Consider the following 15,017-nt stretch of genomic DNA (forward strand, 5'->3'; position numbering starts at 1 on the left):
TACAAATCGCTACCATCTATGTATGGCTGGCAAATTATAATACTATTTCCTATTTGCACAGTACACGCTAATTTTGTCACTCTTTCTTGGCTCGGGTGAAAGGTACAGGTTTGGATCAAACGGTTGTCCGAGCCTACCTGGGCTCCAACCCAACCCAAGTGTACGTTTATGTGGGTAACACTGCTGACAATGTTGTTGGTTAACCGGTTAAACGGCTGACGCGTTAATTCTATTTTTCTTTTTCCGGTGCATGTGCATGTGACACGTCAGATATTATTATTATTATTATTATTCTGTAAAATGTAAACGTTAGTGTCTGTTTTTTTAATTGTTGGGTCACGGTCTAAGACTGACAGCTACGAGGTTCATGTTAAAGTAAGAAGTAGACCGGTCTGGGTTGGGTTCAGATTCAGATTGAGTTAGTGACGAAGACCGTGGCTTAGGGCTAGTCGAGCTCATGTCACATGCTTCTTGTGACATGCAGGGCTTATCTGTCTCTCTGGGTGTGTTGCAAAAATCTTAAATGTGTCTACGTTTTGGTTCCACTCATTTACTGATGTGGTCATCATCCATCACGCTTCCAAGCCTTTCAATGAAGGCTACTTTCAACCAATGAAGGGTGGCCATTACATGCGTTACGATTTCAATATTAAATGTGATGTTATGTAATAAATGTATTCACTTCGTTTAAATACACGCCCACTTTCCAAAATACATTAAAATCCAAATTACTTAAGTGTTACCAACATTTTCCCTCCTTAATAAACAAAAGGAAAGAAAAAAAAACTATAACCGTCACTGGTAAAGTCAAGGACCTATGAGAAGAGGGTGTGGCTTGAAACACAATGTTGTATGTTTGACTTGACTAGCAATTATTTTGTACGAACCGTATTGGAAGATAAAGTTGGAAGGGACCAATGAATTGGCTTGAAGACATTAATTTAATAATTTTTTTTATTACGTAGTAGAAAAGAAAGAGGCAACATTGTCCAACTAGGTGAGTGATAAGAGAGTGAGAGTGAGTTGCGTTGAGTAGAAGATAATATGCATTCGCCAAAACTTGTTTCACAATTCCCATATTCTGCTTTTCATCGATTTGTGTCAAGTATCTCCCTCTTTCTTGGAGAGGAAGCCGCTGAGTGAACATAACAGAATCAGATTTTCATCATGTGCCCAGCCACACACACATATATGGGAAAGTTTATTCCTTCTTCCCCTGAATTGTTTATTTCTTTATTGACTTTTTCGTATAACTAAATTTTTTGGTCAAACGCTATATAGGCAAAAATATACAAGCTATATTTTCATCCGCCTCTGATAAAATAAATATTTTTTTACGAAAAACACTTTGATACTGTTAGAGATGTGGTTGTCCCTTATTAAGTTAGGAATGAGATGGGATACTTTAATTTCAACCTACATTTAGACAAAGAAGACAGCTCTTCAGTAATATTAGAACCTTTGTCTACAATAGGTCTCGTCAATACAAGTGTAGGATCAGTAAACCCCAATAGTTATCAGTTAGATCATGATGGTATACAAGATTATCCTACTGGATTCATACCCAGAGAATCCCCAACAAGTGTTATTTTTACAGATAATCAATATACAACACATGGAAAGAGGCTCCCAGTGGAACCAAATTTCTCATTGCCAAATCTTTTATTAAACATAGGAGGAATTGACCCCCAATTATTACCAACATACATTGAACAATGGACTGCTACTGTAATCCGTGATTATGGTATTCATTACGAAAAAGAAGTTCAGTCTTCACAAGAAATGATTGCCAAAGGTGAAACATATTTAGGTGATATAGCCAGAGCATGTTGGGAATCTTTTAAAAGAAATTACCCAACAGAATTAAATACATTAGTGATCGAACCAGGTCCTAACATTTATAATTTATGCTCTCTAATACAAAGATTACTCACTTCTCAATCTGCAAATGATGGGAATACACTCAGACAACAAATTTATTTAGGACATCTAGAAAGATTGTCTATAACATATTTTGGAAAAATCAAAGAATTTTTACAAGATTATCTCATGTATGCTTCCATAGCCGGATGTTTTCATGACATAAGTGTTGGAGAAAAAATGTTTCTTAAACTACCAGGAAAATTGGGCCAAAAAATCAGAGAATCCTGGAAAAATGATGAGGTAACTCCCATGTTAAATAACCTCTCAATAAGAATACAACACATTATGAAAATAATGGAAGACTTCTTTTTCAAATCTTTTGACCAGTATAGGACTGGCTTCTATAGGGAAAGGATGAAATTTGTTTCCCATAAACTTCTTCCAATATATCTTGGTATTTATGGTTTCTTTTAAAAGGATATATTCAGTATTATCCTTTCTAGAGAAGTTCCAATTTGACCCTTCAACGTAAGCTTTCCAGAGTTGGTACTGGTATAGCTTTTCTTTGTTGAGTGATAATCCTTTCAAGGGCCCATGTTCTAGATGGACATGTGCCTCTGGGTTTGATTCTGTGAATAATTTTATGACATGTGTTGCCACACTATCAGGGGTTGTGGCGCTTTTTGGAGAAGAGGTGATCTGTAAGCAGATATTAGTCATTTTTAGGTTCTGAAATTCCATAATTGACAACATATGGAATATTCCAAAATACACAGTTCAAAATGAACACCAAGTCACTAAGGTGAAACAAAGCATCATTAGTGCACTATACAATTTCTGCAATGCAGATAACAAAGGAGTTTTGTTAACTTCACCAGCCTCTCCGTCTGGGAAAGGATTTACACATTATGCCCTAATTACAGGGCCAAACAAAGGACTTTAATTTCAAGTGGAAATTCTTGGGATATAGTTTGATTTTAAGTGAAAATTTTTGGGATAGTTTGATTCTAAGTAAAATTTCTCGGGACGATTTGATTCCAAGTGATACTCCTTATGATTATGGTGAATATGATTATTAGTATAAGAAATGAAGTGTTTATTTTAATGAGGGTGAAGAATGTTGGACGGATAAAAATAACATATCTTGAAAAGTCTCATATTGTCTGCGCTAACCAAGGGGGTGAGTATTAGTGACTATATAATGGACTCTAAGTCCATGATGTTCTTTGCTCCGGATTAAAGACACTTCAAATCTATATTTGACTCTTCTTATTTTTGATACTCTTGTAATAAGAGCATTGTAAGAGTTGAGTTAAAGTATTGTTTTGGAAAGTATGAGTGTACTTGGAAGAGTGTGACTGTACTCGGGACCAAAGAACTTATATATATATATATATATATATATATATATATATATATATATATATATATATATATATATATATATATAAACTTCAAGTAATAAAAGAATAGTAAACACTTACTCAAAAATGAATAATCAATCATATTTAACATTAAGAGTTTCAATGAAAGTAGTTTATTAAATATTATGCTTAATATATTAGAGTAATTCTTAAAAATATTTACAATTAAGAGCTACGGAAAATATGTTTAATGCATTTTTCAACTAGCCATAATAATATATAACATCTAAAGAAAACGCATATTATATATATATATATATATATATATATATATATATATATATGTATATATATATATATATGTATATGTATACATACATATATATATATATATATATATATATATACATACATACATATATATATATATATATATATATATATATATATATATATATATATATATATATAGTATAAACTATTATATCTTTTTAAGAATCTCATGCCAAACTATAAACTATTATAAATGTAACATAACTTATCAAGTTGTGCATATTGAAATAACAAACAAAGAAAATCACCCTCATGGCACCATTTCTTGCTCAAGGTAGAGTGAGATAAGAATCCCTAAAATAATTCACGAGTGGACAAATCATACACGTCAATTTTCTATAATTAGATATACCAAATCACAATTGAAGATCTATAAAAATAAGTTTTATTTAAAAAACATTGCATAAAATTTCAATAATCTTGAGAATATAGTAATAGGTAAATTTTACAAAAGTGTATTTATTCAAGCACTTCTAAGGCTTGTGGTTTCTTAAATTAAAAATAAAAGACAAACGTTATTATTTTTCCTAGAACTCATTAACTAAATGTCGAAATGAATAAAGAAATTTGTTTGTTATAATGTTTATCGGTTTTAATTTTTTTGGCTTTCAGGATTTCTTCATTCTTAAAATATTTATTAGTCAATTAATTTTGTATGATCCACAACTAGTTAATATGGATAGACTTCTCCAATGATCAAAATTAGGAATTTTGCATAATTAATTTTAGTTCTTCTCTTATCTACTTTTAAAGTTTTTCAATATTATATTCAGGATAATACATTCATACATAGTTTTGTCTTTCTATAATTCATGAAAAATTTATCTGAGATAAACATTATATTTTAAACACAGCTTGCAATATAAATTACTTTAATTCAAAAGTATACTGGTTGAGAGTTTTCATAAAGTTTTTTTTTTCAGTTTGCTGAGGTATATTTCTGAATTTTTTAAAAATGATTTACTTTTTTTGGTTAAACTATATCTATTTATTATTTTCAAATTGTCTACCACAGCACTTTTAATGGATGCAAACACTTGAACGTTTATTAAATATTGTTGAAGCATCAAGAGACCATACTGTACTAATGCAACAATTTCAGAGATTTAAAAGAAAGTTTCAATACATTTTTTATATCTAACATGTTTTTTTTTTTTGAATAAATATCGAGGCTTTTTCTATGTTAAATCCATTTCCCAGCCTTTGTATATATAAAAAAAGAAAGCATGATATAAATCCATTTTTTACTTGAATATGATTTTTGCACTTATAAACATATTTTACTTTGGTCTATAATTTATTTTTTAAAATTTTTATTTCTAAATTTTTTTAATTTTCGTCCTTGTTATTGTAAAATAAATACTTAGTTGTACGTACCCATTTGTGGACATTTACCAGAACTCATAATGAATTAGACGATTAGAAATAATTATGAAGGTACTGAACAATAATAATACAATTTGGAATTGTTTTGCGTATTCGTCAAAATACTTGGTTTTCACGTAATTGTATAAAAGATTAGTGAATAAGCTTAATAGCAATCATCCATGTCTCATACTCCTTTCAATATTACACTCTCTGTTTTACAATATGCCATAACTTTCATTATTGACAAAAAAAACGTGAAGTGTTCAACCTCCTATGTATTGGGTGTTTCAATGTCTATTATTTGTTTAAAGCAATAAAAGCTCATGTTATGGTAATACTTTTGTGAGTTTAACTTGACTTATAAGCTTGTCAATAACTTGGAATGAAAGAAATAATACTAAAAAACTAACATATATTTCCCACCCAAATTTCTTTCAAAAATATTTTTTCAAGAAATACTTATAATTTTTTTCATAAATAATAATTTACAAGAAATTATTATTAATCTTTTTGCAAAATATTTTGAACATAATATTTTTATAAAAAATTTATAAGAAATCCTTGCAAATTTTATAATTTTGTAAGAAATAATTATTTAGAAAAGAATTATATGTTAATTGAAAAACTCTTAGAGAAAATATTTTAAAAAATTTATCATACAAATTTTTATAATAAATTTGCAAGAAAAGTCTCATTAAAAAAAATCTAAAAATAAAGATTGTACATTGAAATAAAATTGAATTTTCCTATTCAATTTTCTCTCTTAAATACAATTTCATTTATTATCAGTTTAGTGGCATGTATCTGATTAATTTTTTTTATATGATCAAAATAAATATGTATTAATATAAATATATACAAGGATATAACAAGATTAGTTTACAATTATAAACATATCCTTTTAGTGTTCATACCATTCCTCTTATCCCTACTTTAATTCAGATACAATTAAAATAACTTTAGAACAATTATTACTTTTCTCTTACAATTTCACACTTTTAAAAAAGCTCTAAACGTATATTTCTTTTAGCCCAAACTCATTTTTCAAAATGGTTATAGTAGCTTTTTTATGGGTGATAAGTGTTTAATTTACTTATGATGGTACATAATTTAAATACTTAACGTGTATGAATTTGATGTAAATTTTAGTAAAACAACTTCTTTTTCCTTTAATTATAGAATTAGGATGAGAGAAGTTATAAAACATAGAAATTGATATGTTTGTGATTTTTTTTTTGGTAAAATGAAGAAAATTAAGATGATATTGAGCTCCAAAGTTGACGTTGAACCCCTGAGATAGTTTATAAAGATTCAAATATGAGCCTTGTGCCTAAGTAGCAATTTTGACGCTATGTCATACATGAAGAAACATGCAAGAAAACTTCGAACTCTAAAATGTCAACTGAACCTTATAAGAAAACTCATTTGGGAAGGAAATCGTCATTATTGTAACACCAAGTTGGAAGCCTAAACATGGAGGAAACCCATCTAGGGAGGAAACCTAATAGCTGACCAATACTTTGGAAGCTGAAGTAGCATACTATTTTTCTATAGAATCAGATCATGTACATGTTTCTGTTATTTGTATGCTAATTTTATTACAAACCTGAATTGATTGTAGATCACTATTTTATCAAATCAAATTCCCGTGGATACGACTTTGTTGTGCTATAATCGAACAATGTACTTGTTGGATAACTTACACCCTCAATAAGAACATCAACGATTGACACTAAGAGAGTTGAATTAAGATTCTTATATTGTTTTAAATCAATTCTTGTGATTTTTAAGTATTGTTGTCACTAATGAACGAGTTCTAATCAATGACAGAATTTTGTTGGAACATAGAAGAGCCACGACATGGTTCCTCCAAAAAATTTTAATTATTTTTTATACATATTTATATATATTTTTAATTATATTTATATATTATTATATTATTTATATTAAGTTTAGAAAAGTTTCTTCCAATCTCATCATTTTATTTATATATTTTTATTGTTTAAAAAAATATATCTTAATAAATGTTGGTAAATAGAAGGGATTCCTTGATTATAAAATTATTTGAGAGTAAATCAGTAAAAAAGTCTAAGATTAGAAGGAAAAGGTTAACAATGGTATAACATTTGAATAAGGGGTTATTGCTGATTTTTTTCATTAAAAGCTCATATACTAAGACATTCATTGATTATTTAAGAAATAAAGAAGTCAAGTAAATTCTCTATTTTATATATATTTAAAATATATAAGAGAAGATTATATATTATTAAATGTGCTAGTTTCTATCTTAAAATTTAATTTTCTAAAAACAATAACTTATTATACATATATTGATATTAATTATTCCATGTTTAATTAATAATTAGTTCTAATTATACTTTATTTTGTTTTGTAATTTTACTATACGATTTTAGTTCAATACAAAGATATAAAATTTTATTGAAAAGATAATATGTAGATTTGTATATTTTATTTCCATAAATTACATGGTTTTTAGTTTTATAATTTTGTTAGATATATGAAATATTTAGCAATAAACTTTTAACTTTTGAGTTGATTTAACTTACTTATAAATTTATTTATAAAAATAACGTATTTATCTCAATATTTTCTCCTTTACGTTTAGATGCTAGCTTTTAACTTAAAAATTATTATATTAAAAAAACTTATAAATTACTAATTTTTCATATTTATTTTCAAAAAAATTTTGAAATTCCATTTTATTATTTAAAATTTTCCTTTTACGAATTGCATCACTTTTATGTCATTATATGTGCATCAACTACCATATAAAATTTGTCAATTCAATAATCTAATACGTGTGTTTTCAAATTTTTAGCTTTCAACCTAAAAGGTCAACTGCCTTAAATTTTCAATTACCTGACAAAAGAATTTTTGCCAAATACACCTAAAATTTAACAGTTATGTTTTTAAATCCTAAATTGAAGTTATATTTTAAAATCTTAATAAAGTGCAATTCAAATCTAAATTGAAGGGAAACAACATAACAAAAAATATCAAAGTATGCCCATAAAAAAATTATCCAAACTTACTTGAATGTATGAGAAACAACAATAAAAGATAATACCAATGTCTTTAACATTAGAAACTCTCTTAAGAGAAGTAAAAACATTAGTCAAGTTTCACTAAGATTAGAGCACGGATACAAGAAATTATACTCTTAAATATGAATAATAAAGAATGAAAAATCTAAAATAAAACAACAATATAAAATTATTTTTGAACTATATACATTCAATTGACGATCTCAACAATAAAATTAAGAATCATATGTCAACAAACTTTTTTATTTGCAAAAATCACTACTTTTACACAATCTCTTATGCGGAAGACTCCAATTTACTTAGATTAAGTGAGACAAAATAAATTTAACTAATTTAAACTTTTTAGACATACATGTAAAACCTAACGTAACATAAATACACAATCTTCTCACATGTCCAATAAAGACTAAATTAAACACCTCTAAATGAAATTAAACAAGATAAATATATTACCGTAAATTATTTTAATATTTTTCATCAAAAACAAAATAGGATTCATTCCTCGAATTTAATGGTGTCAAAATACGTTCTTCGTACTAGAATCAAAGAAATTTTTTTGACGTACACTTGAAAAATAGATTCCCATTCATTTGGGTCTAGTGTTTACTCTTTAAGGATCCCAGATGAAAAAAACTCTAATCTCATGTGACAGTTGATCCTTATGTACCTACAAAACAACCATGCAGTTCATTTTCTCATACTATATTTTACTCTGGTCTCTCATTGTTCTTCCAATACCTACCGCAAATCCCATTTTTTTTCTTGTGATAAAAGGAACTGAAGCAAAGTTTAGAAAGACAGTTCTGTCCATTAACATAATCAATCATCATACTACATCGGCATGAAGGGAGGGAGAAGCATCAGTTAACACTACTAATTTAGCTTTTACATTTTTTCATTTCTTCTCCTTGCCAAGTTCAAAATATAGTTTTTACACAACTTCAAGGGAATTCCATGCCTGATTCGTATTTACAGACATTGATAAATGATAAGTTTAGGACTGTGAATACAAATTCAAAATACCCCTTATATACCCCATAACTTTTCACACTCTAGGACTCAGTTAGCAAGCCCATGAATAATACTTCAATTCCATTTACAGAATGTAAGTGTGAGAGTCCCACCGAGACTGCACAATTCAGCAGCAAATAAACTAAATTGGTGCTCATTTGCCATTTCTTATTCACAATATTTACATTGATTTTATATTTCCTAGCTATGATTCCAGCCAGCAGAGATGAGGAGATGTCTTCATAGGTGCTGTGACTTATTCCTCGATTATTGTAATCAACCTAAAGCGTGAAACTAATGAATTAATTGGTAATAGACTAGCAGAAGATAATAGGACGATACCAGAAAAAAAAGGACAAAAACTTTAGGATAGATGCAGCTACAGCTGCAGCCTTTAATACCTTCTTCGGAAAAGGAAAATATACCACCAAACATTTCATCATTCTCCTCATCCTCCTCCAGTTGTTCTTTTCCATGGTGGCTACTGCTGCTGTCAACATCATCAGTTACAACTTCAGTTAACAGGTCACTTCCATCATGTTCCTGTGTTTTGCAGTGCCCATCTGTTAAAGATATCCCAACACCTTCATCTTGCTTTGATTCCACAAATTCTGTCTCGTGTGAAGAGTCTTCTAAGACCAATGCTGAGTTATCATCGATCCCCAAACCTATAGAATCTCTTCCATCAGAAGTTATATTTGTCATCTGGAATATAGGACTGCCAATAAAGTCAGCATTAAAATCGACATGTTTTGAAATTCCAAACACACGTGATGGACTTTCCATCACAATCTGGTTTTGTAGAGAAGGCTCAACATTGATTGTCCCCATTCTTTCCAGGCATATCTCACTGTGTACTTGATAACTGGAAGCAACTTGATCCAAGTCAAGCAGATTTTCGATTCTTCTTGATGAACCTAGAAAAAAATAGTAAACATATCAATGGGAGATTCAAAATAAAAAAAAAAAAGAACAGGCTTAGAAGAGGATGCCACCGATTTCAAAATATAAGAGAATATTACTTAAACGGTGTGGAATGTTTGGTACTCAGCTATGGATCAATCATTCCATCAAAGTAGGAAAAAATAGAAATATAATGAAAATGTGTATCATCCTTTGCAGAACCACAATGGGTTATTTTACGATATCATCCTTTTTTGCTTCACAAGAGTTACGAAACTAAATGGATGAAATATGGCTTCTTATTACCTCCATCAGAGCTTTCAGTAGAACTCAGCGATGCTGGGTTTGAATGGCAAATGACTGTCATATCAGCAGTATCCTTATAATCACCTTGATTCGGAACGGGAGACGAAGGGCTTAAATATCTTTCCCCAGCTAGGCCTCTAAATTAAAAGCCAATATTAAGTAATTAGAATGACCACACAGATGGATCATTGAAAAGCACATACAGGAAAAAAAACGGTCTTTTAGGATAACACACTAATGATAATGTATGCATTTTGCTAGACAATAATGAATCGGCCAAGGTAATAGATCCTAGTAAATGCCTCCAATTCATCAACTGAATGCAAGCATATGATAATACTGGCATTTATTTATTTATTTTTGTCCTTTTTCTTTTTGTGACAGGTGTGCATTAAAAGTGAAATTGTCTTTGACTTCGAAATCCAGACTCAACAAATATAATAATGAAAGAAGGGTACAGAGTGACATTCTCTTATTCAAAGCAGCAGCCAACAAGCAATGATTCAACAACTGTAAGAATAAACACATTAAAACCAGTTTACTTATAGACAGTGAGAGTATGTTAGGGTGAACTTGCACTATCAAGATTGTAGTTAGAATTTAGAAACTTATAAACTACTATCCTGTAAAATTTAGATTGCTGATGTTCAACATTAAGGAATATAATGTGCGCTGATGGGCAACCTGTTAAATGAAATAAGTATTCAAATAATAAACACCATCCTTCTCGTTCTCCACTGAAACAAGAAATCAGTGAAATCTAGAGCTGCGAAAAACCCATTATATTATTTCTTTCATGACTTTGGTAAAGCTCACTCATGTTGTTTTACTATATACCATTGTTTCAGTCCATTTTTGTCATTCAAAAGTAGTATTAATCAGATAAAATGACATCATTTGATAAAGCATTGGCACCACCAATAGATCGCAGACACTACTAGGAATGAAAAGAAAATAGTCACCACCTCTCATTCCAGCTTGATCTGATACTATGAAAATGGTCAAAAACAGGCAACAGCTCCTTCTGCCTTATTTCAATTTCATTAGCAGGGACCCTTTCAATCTCAAACTCCCCAGTAGCACTGAAACTAGCTCCCACAGAGCTCATTGAATAGAAACAAATCTGAAGAAACAAAACTTTTAACTACCAATTCATAGTACATGAAAATAAAAACTTGGAACAGCAAATACCTTAGACTTTTGCCATATGGGTAACCTTCCAAAATTGCCTTGCACCTCCGCATTTGACAGATACCGATGAAACCTCTCTTGCATATTTTCACTAGAAGATTTCATCACCTTTTCCCCTGCCCCATCACTTATACCCAAAAAATCCAATCCATGGATGTCACTATAACCTGTTTTCTCTTGATCTCTCTCAATACTTCCTTGTCTATCAAAGGTATTGATGCAAGTATCCCCTCTTTCAGGCCATTCTGACCTTCTACAGACATCCCACCATTGAATGGGTTCAACTTTGACTCTGAATTCATCCTCCTGCAGGACTGAAGTCGACTGGTTTCTTAAACTACTATCACTTGTTTCTGAACCAACAGATGGCAGCAGTTCATGTTGAACAACATGACCTGAAGGCGTATATACCAATATATGCTCTAAGGGGTTTGCCTTCGAGTTAAGCTGTGAGTGAGATAAGGAATTATGAAAGATGGCAGCGATAGCACCAGATGGAACAAAAACTTTTCCTGTATAATTTGCAGCAGAATTGTGAACAGTATTAAGCCATCCAAAACTACTATATTTTATCCGGCTAGCCACAGAAAGGACAACGGGTGCTGGGGGAGGCAAAGATTGCTGATAAGAAATGGAACCCGGTGTATACCACCAAGGTAGAGGAAAAACTGGAAGTAGGGACGGTTCTTCACCCTGAGAACTTATAATTCGAAAACCAGTATCACCTCCAAAGGGTGATAAAATGAAAAGATGACATGTACCCTTGGAGGACACAACTGCAATCCACTGACTAAAGTTACTGAAACAGATGTCCTGAATCATCTGGCAAATAAGAGAAAAATATATCAAAAGGACACAAAGGCAAGCTATAAAAGAAATATCATCAAAAAATAAAATTCATCAGAACTAAGATGTACTGACAGCTGGTGTTATTCCACGATGAAGTTTATAAAGATGCACATGAGAAGTGTTCCAATTTGAGCTTGGAATTCCTGAACTCTTGCATGTGAATGATGGCATTATACGAAATATATTAATGCTATTCCCATAGACTGATGCAGTAACCAGAAGGGTCCCACTAGGATCAAAACATAGTGCAGAAATAGGACTACTGTGGGCTTTGAATTGTGATATGATAATTTCGGAAACAAAATCCTTAACGACTACCTGCAATCACCATATGACAAAAAAACGTTGGAGATTATCATGTCATATAAAGCACACAAATATCTAACTTATCAAGTAGTTCTGGTATCATGAAACAATACCAACCATGCCCACATTATCTGCATCAGTTCCTGTAACCCTATTGACTTTCACTCCTAAATTTGATGGCATGGGTGAAGAGGAGCCATCAGGAAGAAGCTCTTGACAGTATTTGATTATTCCAGCAGCTAAATGTCTACTGGACTCCACTGCATAACGAGCCACTAAACTACCACTGTTTGGAGTAGTTGTTGATGGACTAATGCCTGCTGAAGCACTGAAGTTTTGAGGGCTTAAGCAACCTAAATTAGAGGGAAGGGGGTTGTTAGAAGCATATGCCAACCACCTCGGACCCACAGCCATGGGACCATAACCAACATTAACACCAGTTGTTCCTTTTCCAGCTAATTGAGGAACAGGATAAGTAAGAACACTGAACTTATTCTGAAGAGTTATGGCATCAAAGCAGTGGATCTGCAAAAATAATCAAGGAAAACATAAACTATTGTATACATTAGGCAAACAAGCCATGTCAGAAAGACCATTATCTTTACTGACAATAATGCTATAATATACGAATTAAAAGGTTATACAAAACACAGGAAAAAACACTGTATACTTGTGTGGCAAGACCAACTGCTACTATCCGTGAACTGCATCGGATCATGCACACGGTGGAACGGAACCTCAAAACTCGAACATAACAGTGAGACTTCATGGAATAAAACCGAACAGTTGTTGAAAGGTTGACATTGTTCCCAGAATGCATCTCAACGTTGTCATCCCTTTCTAAACCACTGAAAGAAGTACTGTTCCGATTAACATTGCTATTACCATCCCCAGAAACCACCAACAGTAAAGGGTGAGAATTTCTGAGCCCCTCCTGGCCATCATCACCGATAGGGAAGGGCTGCATCTGTAGAAAGGAAACTGGACCATCACGCTTTGAGACCAGTTCACTGAAGCCAGAGGCATCTTCCACATCAAGAACTTGAAATCCATTCAGATAACCAAGTAAAAGAACGCGTTTGAAGTTTGATGGATCAAGTTCGAGTGTATCAAAACCAGCCCAGGTTACCTATCCAGTATCCACGAGTAGTAAAAGGTAAAATTATAATTACAAGTACGCCTTATTGGATACATTAGCTCGTGCAATATAAAGATCAAAGAAGAATAAAGTCTAATCATCTTCAACATATTTTTGACTGGAAAATGGAAAATTAGCCAAAATTGAAGCATTGAGTCTGAAAAATGTAGGGAAATCTATCGACCAAGTCAAAGCTATTAAAGCAAGATCTGAAGCAAAATAAATTATGAAGAGAAGTTAAAGCTCGTATAAATTCCAATGTGTAACTACCGATAATATAATTGGTAAACTAAATAGATTCCAAATCTAATATCTTACGTCGTTGGGATAAATATGAAATTAACACCCTCATTTCCTAATGAAACCCTCACTTCCTAATGAAAGTCTACTTTAGGTCATTTAACAAATTAGTAAAGCCAACTCAATTTGCACTTTCATTAGACAAACACAAAGTACTGTTTGAATAAACTTCATCAAAAAGCACTTATAATAAGTGAAACTGTAAGTAAAAATAAATAAAAAATCAAAGTTTCTTCGTAAATTAAAACTAATTAATGCATAAATAAATAAAAAATCATTTTTGGAGATAAATTAGGTTGTATATAAATTAATTTCAAAGAATTTATTTCATTTTGTTCTCCCCAAAGCTATGTGTAAATGCAGACCGAATTATGTCAAAAGTACTATACCCAACTTCCAGTTAGTAGCAATTTCCTGTTAATAGCAATTTACTTATAATCCTTAAGTAGTTAAATTTATTTATTCATTTCTATATTAATAATTGGTAACAAACACACCACAAGAGAAACATGAAACTGAAGCAGTACCTCATCTTTGTGATCCTCAAAAGAGGAAATTGAAGCGGCGACAGAGGCGCCGGCGGAGCGCACAGTAGAAGCAACTGTGGTGGCATTCGTTGACACAGTCTTCAGGCACAGAGAGATTATCCTCAGTGAATTTGGCAACAAGCCGCTATTCTTGCCCTTTCCTTTCTTCATGATTAATAATTTCCTTCTCCCACCGCGCTCAGCCGCGTCCACCGCCGGAAAACATTTTCTATCAGATTGCAACAGCGATCAAGACTTCTCACTGATATGAAAATTTTATCAGCAATTGTAATATGGAAGTTTCCCTCTCTTGTGAATTTCCCAGTTTAAAACATACACTCTTTCATCTGCCGTGACTATATACATATATATATGACATAGTTTGTTGTATTACTGTTTTCTTCGCCTTTTCTCCCTTATTTTTCTGTTTCCGGTTCCTATTTTTTCAACGAAGATGAGGGTGATGGTTTCATCCCACAACACTCTAAGCACG

The 15,017-nt window shown here is 31.4% G+C and overlaps 1 protein-coding gene across 1 annotated transcript; it reads right to left on the bottom strand.

Annotated features, from left to right (window-relative positions):
• Window positions 1-8,857: 8,857 nt before the first annotated feature.
• LOC114184785 (autophagy-related protein 18g) lies at window positions 8,858-15,017 on the bottom strand. Its single transcript, XM_028072097.2, has 9 exons — window positions 14,525-15,017; window positions 13,230-13,688; window positions 12,677-13,084; window positions 12,326-12,571; window positions 11,405-12,226; window positions 11,179-11,336; window positions 10,214-10,350; window positions 9,406-9,921; window positions 8,858-9,285 (listed from the first exon to the last, which is right to left on the bottom strand). Exons 1-9 carry the CDS (start codon window positions 14,693-14,695, stop codon window positions 9,281-9,283), a joined length of 2,922 nt encoding a protein of 973 aa, XP_027927898.2. The 5' UTR covers window positions 14,696-15,017; the 3' UTR covers window positions 8,858-9,280.

This window comes from Vigna unguiculata, chromosome 1, assembly GCF_037176805.1.
Source record: "Vigna unguiculata cultivar grain cowpea cultivar isolate G323 ecotype 2 chromosome 1, ASM3717680v1, whole genome shotgun sequence".
In the NCBI taxonomy this organism is placed as follows: domain Eukaryota; kingdom Viridiplantae; phylum Streptophyta; class Magnoliopsida; order Fabales; family Fabaceae; genus Vigna; species Vigna unguiculata.

Bases quoted from the DNA above. Each gene is read 5' to 3' on its own strand.
- LOC114184785 (XM_028072097.2), bottom strand. From the start codon at position 14,695: ATGAAGAAAGGAAAGGGCAAGAATAGCGGCTTGTTGCCAAATTCACTG. The intron at 12,572-12,676 runs GTTGGTATTGTT...TGGTGATTGCAG, and splicing joins ATGCAGATAATGTGGGCATG to GTAGTCGTTAAGGATTTTGT. The intron at 9,922-10,213 runs GTAATAAGAAGC...ATTTTTTTCTAG, and splicing joins TACTGAAAGCTCTGATGGAG to GTTCATCAAGAAGAATCGAA.